The sequence below is a fragment of the Embiotoca jacksoni genome, unplaced genomic scaffold (assembly GCF_022577435.1).
Source record: "Embiotoca jacksoni isolate LCO1_2020_lvr unplaced genomic scaffold, fEmbJac1.0.p SCAF_9, whole genome shotgun sequence".
Classification (NCBI taxonomy): Eukaryota; Metazoa; Chordata; class Actinopteri; family Embiotocidae; genus Embiotoca; species Embiotoca jacksoni.
Window position 1 is genome coordinate 17,279,081 of NW_027185447.1, and position 10,345 is coordinate 17,289,425.

The window sequence follows — 10,345 nt, forward strand, 5'->3', positions numbered from 1 at the left end:
TTGGTGGTCGTGATCCAGGAAAAGTCAGAGGATCGCTAAATTCAATGGCAGATATCCTCTAATAACTATGAATGTCTAGGGCTGTCACAATTATAACATTATTACAATCATTGATTGTGGTTGTTTGAGTGGCCACAATGATTTTCTATTTATCTGCATAAAAACAGCCAGATGAAAATAAAAGAAAATCCATATTTTCATCACTATTTCCACATCGTTTTTCCCCATTTGAGGTTTGACTGCTGCTCTTTAATGACATCTTCTCGCTGCGTCCCTTTTTCTGCTATGGTTTAATGACTCATGAGAGTACATTGGTTATTTTGATTAATGGTACCTGTGATTGTCAGTAAATTATGTGTATATTTCAGTAAATGATTTCACATATTGAATTTATGACAGACATTAAAATCTTATTTAAAAAACGAGAAAGAGAAAGAGAAATGTATTTTTAATTTATATGTTCCAATATTCAGCGCCAGTAAAAGGATCATCTTCATAAGTCATATACTATAATAGTGGAATATAATGAACAGAAAAAGACAATTAAATCATCAATAGCAATTATCTGAATGACAATTAATCACCAACTTAAATGTCATGATCGTGAGAGCCCTATGAATGTTTGTAAAAAAAATTGTATTGATAATGGTTACAGTAGTTGTTGCTGATCCCTCGGCTGACATTACCATCCATAGAGCCATGCTGCTAGCATCAATACAGTGGACTTTAGATGGTTATTGCTGAATTTTTGAGTTAAGATGCTCGCAAAAACAAATAAATTGTTAGTCTTCCCCATTTCAGAAAATGCTAAGAAATGCAGAATGTGACAATAAAAAAAAATCCCAAAAGGCCACTGAGACTCATGACTCTTGTTTTAGTGCCACAAGAGATACAGCAGTTCATTTCTCATTGCAGTTGGAGAGCACATTAAAGTCAAATCCTGATTGAGTTTTCATGGCTCATAAACACACCATAGTGAGAATGTCACAGTGCAACTGTGTGAATAAACTGCATGTACCCAGAGACTGTGTTCAAAGAGCGGTCCAATGGGGTCCAGCAGAATCAAGATGATGGGCATGAAAAATGCTGGCGGCAGTCTGAAAAGGTGGGATGAATGTAGAAGGAAAGAAGAAAAACAAATAAGGGAGAATCCGATGGAGCGAGGAAACAAGGAGAGCACATTCAATCACAGCCTGTCCTTCGACAATTTCCCACGCTGATTTCACAGCAGATGCTGCCGCAAACAAATCTGACTGTTCACACTGGCATCCTCCGAGCCTTCTGCAAAGGAAGAGCGAGCTCGTGTTCAGCTAAAATCTTGCCGGATGGATGGGCAGTTATTTTCAGTTACGCTGACAACCCACATCTTGAAATAGAACTTCTGTGCGATCTAGTTCACGTGGCCGAAGATTCTGTTGAATGTTTCGTTTTCTCACAAAAGTCAGCACCAAAGTCAGTCTTTAAATTGGGCACAACAATCGTTTTCTGTGCCCTCTTATTAAAACATAATATGCTGTGTTTACAAGTGTTTCACAGTTACGGTCTGTTGCCAATCTGCTTAGTCATGCTAAGGCTAATCAATTACAGACTACTTTGTTGGGTTTATTTTATCCAGTTTGCAAAAACAGCATAGAAAAAAGAAAAAGATGCGGGCTACTTTACTGCCTGTGTCAACACACGGACGGCAATAGCACCGTCACTCAGGTTCCAAGTGCAACATGTTTGAAGTCTGAAGGTGGAGTGAGGGTTGGCGTGGGCCCAGCAGGTGGGCAAGAGGATTGCTGAGAGCAGCAGAGTGGGAGAGAAAGGAAGACGCCAGCCAGCAAGCCAGATGGATGAAAATGTCTGGAGTCGGGGGCTGCAAGCAAAAAGCAAACACATGTAGGCCTACATGTACGAGAAGGACATGCCCTGATGCCTCTGGTCGCCGTGGTGACCCCCTTTTCTATAAATGGGTTCAAAACAGAGACCACCACCTCAGTAACCTTATCTTTTCCATTTGTCCGTTTGTTATTATAAGGTTTGGAGTAAGTGAGGTGAAATAGAGTTTACATAAACAAGGACATATACCAGTTGGGGGTGTGTGTGTGTGTGTGTGTGTGTGTGTGTGTGTGTGTGTGTGTGTGTGTGTGTGTGTGTGTGTGTGTGTGTGTGTGTGAGGCAGTCTTTTTCATGTTAACATTCTGTTGTATTTAAGACGGGAAGTACAGTCAAATGGAAATTGTACATATCAGCATGTTTTCTTAAAAAACAGAGAACCAAGTGATCCTAATGTGTATTTATTTTATTGTTGAGTTTTGTGTTTCGAATGTGCATATTTATTGCTAAGTTTGTAAAAATTTCATGTGTACGTGATGTCGGTTGTTGAGTTTTATATATTATAAAAGGCCATCTGTGGACTGACAATTGAAATGAGCTTAAGCTATAAATGTCACTGTGCGTGGCACCGGTTTGTGCAACATACTCGTCCTTACATGAATACAAATTTAAATAAAAAAAATCATGTGTCTTCATTGTTAATCAATATTAAAGGTTTATCATAGTCATCGGTGTTTTCATTACGGATTTTCTTCCTTATTTTCGATTTAAGGCAACTTCAAAGCAACCTTTTCCCCTACAAACTAAACAAAAATAAACTCTGACCCACTTGGATGAAATCTATTTTTAGCCGAGCACCGTTAGTTTAAAATAAAGAGGACTACATACTGGCTGGAAAGGACACTGTCAGTTTTTGCGCACACACACACACACACACACACGCACACACACACACACACACACACACACACACACACACACACACACACACACACACACACACACACACACACACACACACAGGTGGAATTCATCACTACTAAGTGCCTTTCTCTCTGCCTTCTCAGACTACACAAACACAAGCCGTAAACATAACGTATCCCAAACTCAGATGCTCCTGGAATGCTAACACTGTGGTGTTACATTTCCCAGCTACCACTGCTCCCTCCCGGGTCGAACCAGTTACAGTTTCTTTCAGTTCAGAGGTCAACAAATGCTTAAATGTGACTGCCACGCTTGGTATTTGACCAGCTTTTAGTTCACTGCAGAATGATGTGAGGCTCCTGTCGGTGGCGTAAAAGCGGTAGAAACGGCCTGCTTAGCGCCGTCTGTCTGCACACCCTGCTGGCGGTGAGACAGTCGGCATGCGAGACAAAGCTGCAGAATGCGAGTGTCCGAACCCCGCTGTGAGCCTGTCATTTGTTTGCAAACCGTCCACACAGGTCCTAATAAAAAGAGAGACGAGAGGGAATTTTTGTTGGGACACTATGTGCCTAGTTGTCATGCGGCAGATAGTCTCTCGCTGACACCAGTCTGACAGCATGGGGCTGCTCGGGATGAGCCAGAAATTGTGGATGTAATGGGATGGAACGATCTGGAGTTGTGCCCAAGCCACTTAAAATGCTAACCAAGTCATCAAACTGATAGAAATGCTTTCCTTGCTGGCACTTAAAAAAAAAAAAAACAGAAAAACATGTTGAACAGCAAATGTATTGGAAACCTTTGCAAGTAGCTTGAAACAACCTTTATTTCCAAACGTTCGAGAAAAGCCCGACTTGTTTCATTCTACGGCAACGGGAAACATCAGCCTAAATGAGCCAACTCTTCTTAATAGGTGGTCCAATTCTATCCGAATGACAGCTCAATTTTCTTTGTAAAACTTAAAAGTGTAAAAAAAAAAAAGAAAAAAAAAAAAGCCCCAGAATGGTCTTTTGGGGCCAATATGATTATGAAAAGCACCGTTCTCTGCTTTGTCAGTGGGACAAAAGGACACGGCTGTGAAGCTGGGAGACGAGCCCTCATCTGGCTAAGCTCTCAGAGCGTCTGTCCAGGACTCCAAGCATTCCTCTGTTAATTTCCCCTCAGTGGGCAGGCACTTTCCCTGCCAGGGACTTGTCTTACCTCCGGTCTCATCACTGCAGCAGCTGCCTGTGTTTGGACAACCTGGGCCAGGAAGTGCTAGTGACGAACTTTTCCTGTATGCTTATGGGATCAAAACGGGTCATGGGGGGGTGGGGGGAGGCCCCTAGTGAAAATTACAATATGTAGTATTAGTATACCCTAAAAAAAAAAAAAAAAAAAAAAAAAAAAAAAAAAAAAAAAAAAAAAAGTTCAGGAAAAAAAAAAACCACGAATGTGCCCTTATTTCTACATCAACATAACCGCAGCCACCGCTGGGCTGCAGTACTATCAAGGTTACACTGTGACCTTACTACTCGGGGGAAGCCCCGCCCGGCTCATTTTGGGGTTAATGGAGCACCACGGAACAAATGCTTGGTGCGGCGGTGGTGTCAAGCAGGCCGGGGTCAGTGTTCATCCCGTGGCAACGGCTGGGATGCAGCCTCATGGGAAAGCAAGACATTCCGCAGAGCAGAGCTGTACAATGGCCTGGTTACAAAAACACTGCAGGTCTTAACATGCACCCAATTCCACAGCAAGAACGCCAAAAAAAATCTAGTGGGAACACACACACACACCTTCAAAGAGTAATGAAGCTGATTAGGTTAGATCATTCATCTGCAGAGCCTGTGCATTACACAATGCAATAAACAGGAAGGAATTATTGACTACATTCAAGCCACAAAGCTCAAAATCATGCCGTTACAACACAACACGGCAACAAACACAACGAGTGTCATCAAATGACTCCTCGCTCGGAAAAAAACTACCACTTGCATGTTTAAAGTTTTATGACGCGAGTGGAAGTTTATGTGTCGGGAATACAGCGGGAGCGTGAATAACACTGTCGACTACACGTTGATCACACACAAGCTCAAATTTACTTAAGAAAACCGTCTTAGATCAAATCTCCTGTGACGGGATTACAGGCCTACGCTCCGGTGTCGGAAAACACACACACAAACCCGCAGCCTACCACTGGAGCAACTCACTGTGATGCCCTCATACATATTGACATTTTGATTGTACAATCTAAATCAAATGTCATACACAATAGCAACAATCCCCCGATGCTGCCCTGTGGCCAATACTCCTGTACGTGAGAGCCTGTCCTATAAGCTCAGGTGTCCACAGCCAACAGGCTTTTTACATCTACACACAGTAGTTCATTAATTTCCTAAAAAGTCTCACCAATAAATTTCCCTCGAGCTGTCGTTACCAAACATCGATTGCTCAAGATGGAGCGGATGACACAATAGCCTCCACAGTCCGCCCACAGATCAGTGAGGCAGAGACCGAGTTAGCTTTGACTGCATGACATCTCTGAATTGGATTTCCGATTAGAAGGGTTTAATGTAATTACCTTGAGTACAATGTGCAGTCTTCACTAAGTAACACAGTGATGCATCACCTCGAGCTTCGCCTTAACACTCCCTCCCCTCAGATGAAGGTGGCTGGCGCTGAGGCTCCCAGAGGAGCAGCGTCATGTTTTGACTGACAGACGTTCACCTGCATGTGCTCAGCATCAAAATAAGTGTACAGATATTGGCCACTTGTGGGCTTCTGACGTGATGGATTTAAGCCTGCCTGGGAGTTTTATGTTAACAAGTGTGGCAGCTATATTCCTCCTTTATCCACGGGCGGACACAGAGCATTAAAAACTGGCTCTTTCCAGACACTCTTAGTCTTTTCTTTCTTGCAAGGATTTAATATCTAATAGTACTTTATGAAAATACATTTAATGGATCCAGAACAATATGTCTCAGCCGAGGGAGACTCAACAAACCTGTTGTGGTAAGCCTATAATTCAGATAACATCTGCAGAGCAAAATGAAACGCTGAACTTATCAGATCTGTTATGTTCCACCTTATTATTTATTTACCAGTACCAGCATCTGCCAAAGTAAAACGGATGCCACATTCGAAGAAGCTGCTCTTGATATTTTATAAAGGAGGAATATAGCTGCCATACAGTGAGGAATTTTATGTAATCCTAAATCACCATGGACAATTATCCCATTATCACAGTCCTTATCAATAGCTTTCATTTTAGGACATACGAGTCCTGTTCTGAAGACAAACACTCCCAACCGCAGACGCACTACAGCAAACATCTGGGCAAGAATGACAGCTATGGTAGAGTAAGTGTGGCTGGATTTTTTTAATTTTTTTTTTTTATCTTTAATTCAGAACTCACAACTAATAAAGCAGCAGTGAGCCGGAGAGGAAACACCTGCGATGAGTAAAAGCTTCAAAAGAGCAGCTAAACCTTTCTAACCTTTTATAGAAGGTATTTCATCAATGTGAAAAACCACATCAAATGTTTACCTCACTGACGACTTCCCCCTGTGATCACTGATAAAAAAATAGATATTACTGTCTAACACATGGGGTTTACACTGAGAGCTGATTTCCAAAGATTCCCAAGAAGATTTCCAAACAGTAAAATAATGTTTCTCAAAAATGAGATCCTGGTTCTGACAACTGGCTTTCTAGTCCACCTCCACCAGTTGAAAGTATTCAGGTCCAAGACTGTACCGAGCAATTAATAATACATCTGTGGCCGCGTTTAAAGAGATCATGGGTTGTTTTGTTGCAGTTAAGTTGCATAATTGCCTCGCAGGCCGTTTATGCAGATTACAGGAGAACTGGCAGGAACACAAGAGCTGTGTGCTAACAAAGAAGCATGCCACTGCGCTGCACTGGTTTGGGTTGTGTTTGTTTGGCAATCAAAAACAGGACTCTGTTGAACGAGCCACACATATCTAAAACAGTATGCTGTAACAGTAAATGATTAGAGATGTTTTGACAGGCACAATGCCGCTGGCTGTCTTCGTCCTCCTCCTCGCTTTCCCGGAGCCTACCTGAGCAGACTGGAGAGCGGATGAGAGGAGGCGCCGTGGCCGCCGCTGTTGCCGCTTCCTCCGGTACCAGACGACCCGCCAGCGGATTGTCGCTTCCCGGATAAAAGCTTCTCCACGGCGGCCAGGTTTCCCGTGCGCGCCGCTTCCAGAAGCTCCTGCTCCTTCCCCATCGCGGATCCCAGAAAAAAAAAAAAAAAAAAAAATCAAGAGGAGGCGCGGGGAAGAGAAGGAGAAGAGGGGGGGAGTAGGGGATTGGTTGTGGGAGTGAAATTCCTCTGCGATCCCCTTTCTCCCAACCTCAAGTTACTCCTCAGTGCTACGAGACAAAAGCTCCCTCCGCCGCTGGATCCGTCCGTCCCGATCCACGGTGCTGCTGGAGCACAAGGGTGGAGGGGGGGGGGGGGAAGTTTGGTTCAGCGGCACGGCACCAGCATCGAGCAAACTTCCTCTGACCAGTCCCCTGAGCGTCGTCCGTCACTTCCTCGAAACTGCCCTTTCTTTCTGCATCTCCAATCCGAAACCCTTCAGAAAGACACACACACACACACACACGTACACATACATACAACCCCAACACTGACGCCCTGTCTGCGTAAAACACGAGCTGGATGTGCATAAGCAAGATGGTGCCCGGGATAGATTGTGTATAAGAAATAAAAAAAATAAAAATAAAAAAAAAAAAGTGGGTAGAGGCTGGATTTATACCCATCCAGTGTTTTGAAATGTCTATTCCACAGAAAAAAAAAAATTCCCAAAACCTTTAAAGATTTACTGAGTGTTATCACGCACTTGTGTAGAGTTAAAAAATAAATAAAAAAATCAGGAAAACAATTCAATTGAACAATATGCATTCAATATTACACATCAATTTAGCAACTTTGATCGAGCTGAGATTGACAACAATTACAACATTTGTGTTTATTGGACTTTGTGCCTGCAAATAAAGTCAAAATTGCTGCCAAATTCATGGGTGTGAACAAAAACGTTTCACGGCATGGTTTTTTTTTTTTAATCCGGTAATAGCAGGACGGGCTGTGAACCGTGGGAATGGTTGTACCACTGGGGTTTAAACCGGCTGTAATAACACGGTCTGTGACTTGTACTTTTAAGAGTTAAATCGGGCCAATACAGTAAAAAAAAAAAAAAAAAAAAAAAAAAGAAGAAGAAGAAAAAAAAGATTTATACTAGTTTAAGCGAAACACGCACATTAAAAAAAAAAAAAAAAAAAAAAAAGTCTTGTTTGTCACCGACTTGTGGCACTGTATAACTTCACCGCTAGACGTGTTAATAAAGTTTGTACAAAACGGAAACGGAAATACGTATTTGCGCTGCGTCGCGGCGCCGAGTTTGTTGATACTATCAGCCCTCTTGCGTTAAGTATTTGCCGATATTTATTCACGGTTAAAGCGTTTATAGTAGTTTTTTTTTTGTTTGTTTGTTTGTACTAAGTTAAATAATATAAAACCGTCACGTGTTAGTTTAGCTGCCGTAAGTTACCATACAACGTCGGCTTGGCTGTTACCGCTGCTCTGTTGAGGCCTATCTGCGGAGAAGGTACGCGCATGTTGTATTCCCATTTTTTTTTTTATATCCACTCTCCCCCCCCCCCCCCCCCCTAAAGTTACTATAAACTAAAACCTGTGACTTTTTTTTTTTTTTTTTTTCGCCGAGGGCTTTCCGGCAGCTGATGCAAATTAAATGTGCAGCTTGTGCCACGAGTCGTACGTCAACTGCCTCATTGTTGTTTGCAGATTGTGAAGTTGCTCTCAAGTGTTTGGGAGGGATCGAGCGATCATGGCCGACCCTGCACGGATTAAAGCCGAAGTCACACCGCAGAGGATATCTTCCGAGCATCCTCTTCTACCCTATCCTAAATCAGAGGGAGGTGAAAATGTAGCTGCCGCGGAAAAACCTACCGATGAAAACAAAGCGTCGTCCTCGCAGGATCCGTCGAAACAGGAGGTTAAACATGTGAGAACCGGGTCTTCATTTCCTTTTTTTTTTTTTTCCCACCAGAAGAAAAAAAAAATTGATTGGCGTCCATAACAAAGCACAAATGGACCATGAGAGTTTTCTTAAGTTATTACGAAATTATCACGCTTTGTTTACATCCCTGACTACAGCAGCAGGGGGCTCTTTGTACTTTTTGATACTTGTGACGATGGATTTTGGTTAAAAAAAAAAAAATTCCAATATGTGTTAAAAAGGTTTGACATAAGAAACATTGTCAAATAGATAAACACACTTTTATTTGCAAAACCATATATTTCATATCCTGTTTAGCCATCTTAAAAACAAGCAGATTCACAAGGACTCGAATAAAAAATTATAATTGGAAAGAAAAAGTGAGAATTTGTCGCAGCACTAAACGATTTGGTTTTCCACTGTGAAGGAACCAGCAGCAGGAGATGAGGAGGAAGAAGGAACCTCTGGCCAGTCTCTCGCCAAAAGACTGAAGGTGGAACCGGAGAAGAAAAAGGAGAAGCGGCACAAGGTTGACGAGGATGAAATACAAAAGATGCAGTAAGACATTTTTAACCTCACGGAACGTCTTTCTGAATCTTGTGATCATTTGTCAAAGTCTCGTCCTGCTTCCTTCTCATCCCTGTGCTTGCTGCGTTGTAGGGTTTTGGTGTCATCCTTTTCTGAAGAGCAGCTAAATCGCTATGAGATGTACAGACGTTCTGCCTTTCCCAAGGCTGCCATAAAGAGGGTAAGCAGTTCAAAATAATGTATTTTTTTATTTTTTTAATTACTTATACGATTCTATTGGTCTGACATATTTTCTTCAAAATATTCTAGCTGATCCAGTCCATAACGGGATCATCAGTGTCCCAGAACGTGGTCATTGCAATGTCTGGTATTTCCAAAGTTTTTGCTGGGGAAATTGTAGAAGAAGGTAAGTGGAGGATTTCCAAACCAGAAACAATCCAGACTGCGTGAATTGAAACATACAGGTCATTTAATTGATCTCTTTTCTCTGCAGTTAGAATTTTAAGTGTTGTGTAGTGAAATAGTTTCTTTGCACTTACAGCGTTGGATGTTTGTGAGAAGTGGGGAGACACGCCGCCGCTTCAGCCCAAACATATGAGGGAAGCAGTGAGGAGGTTGAAGAGCAAAGACCAGATACCAAACACCAAATTCAAGAACATTCTCTTTCACTGAGGCTCCTGTGTTTCAGACTGTATCAGGATGATGCTGGTGTTTTTATTAAAAAGAAAAAAAGTGGCGCATCACACATGGAAAACTTACCCACTTACTGTACCCATACTGCAGCCAAGGACAGTGACTACTGTCTACTAACTGACTGAATTATCTGCAGAGCTGTAAATAAAGCTGAGAAATAGTGCTGCCAATCACCCCGAACTGTCAAAGTAACTACTTGAAGAAACACAGTTTGACTGGTGTGAAGTCATGTTCATGTATCGTGGTTGTAAATACAACAGGTGTTATACTCAAATATTAAATGTGTTCTTGTACCTTGATTAAATTTTTTTTTGTTGGGAAAATTGTGATGTTTGTTAAGTTCAAATTAAATACATACT

The 10,345-nt window shown here is 42.0% G+C and overlaps 2 protein-coding genes across 13 annotated transcripts in view; one reads left to right on the forward strand and one right to left on the reverse strand.

The window, feature by feature from the left end:
* Positions 1–7,411, reverse strand: part of LOC138193513 (ankyrin repeat and SAM domain-containing protein 1A) — a 63,438-nt gene extending 56,027 nt beyond the window's left edge. For 10 of the 12 annotated variants that reach the window (XR_011177873.1, XM_069141619.1, XM_069141621.1 and 7 more), the window contains exon 1: positions 6,801–7,411. Coding sequence is in view for 10 of the 12 variants with exons in the window: in XM_069141619.1 (XP_068997720.1) it covers positions 6,801–6,970 (170 nt within the window). In the remaining 2 variants the exon portion in view is untranslated. The remainder of the gene's footprint in view (positions 1–6,800) is intronic. The other 2 variants (XR_011177872.1, XM_069141622.1) reach the window with 1 other exon arrangement.
* A 709-nt stretch (positions 7,412–8,120) lies between these two features.
* taf11 (TAF11 RNA polymerase II, TATA box binding protein (TBP)-associated factor) lies at positions 8,121–10,279 on the forward strand. Its single transcript, XM_069140427.1, has 6 exons — positions 8,121–8,354; positions 8,552–8,771; positions 9,193–9,323; positions 9,426–9,513; positions 9,603–9,699; positions 9,835–10,279. The coding sequence occupies exons 2-6, from the start codon at positions 8,595–8,597 to the stop codon at positions 9,963–9,965; spliced, it is 624 nt and encodes a 207-aa protein (XP_068996528.1). The 5' UTR covers positions 8,121–8,354; positions 8,552–8,594; the 3' UTR covers positions 9,966–10,279.
* Positions 10,280–10,345: the final 66 nt, after the last annotated feature.

What these genes read in the sequence shown, in the direction of transcription:
- taf11 (XM_069140427.1), top strand. Translation starts at nt 8,595, where the DNA reads ATGGCCGACCCTGCACGGATTAAAGCCGAAGTCACACCGCAGAGGATA. An exon ending in GATGAAATACAAAAGATGCA is followed by an intron (nt 9,324 to 9,425) that starts GTAAGACATTTT and finishes GCTGCGTTGTAG; the next exon opens with GGTTTTGGTGTCATCCTTTT. An exon ending in CCAAGGCTGCCATAAAGAGG is followed by an intron (nt 9,514 to 9,602) that starts GTAAGCAGTTCA and finishes AAAATATTCTAG; the next exon opens with CTGATCCAGTCCATAACGGG.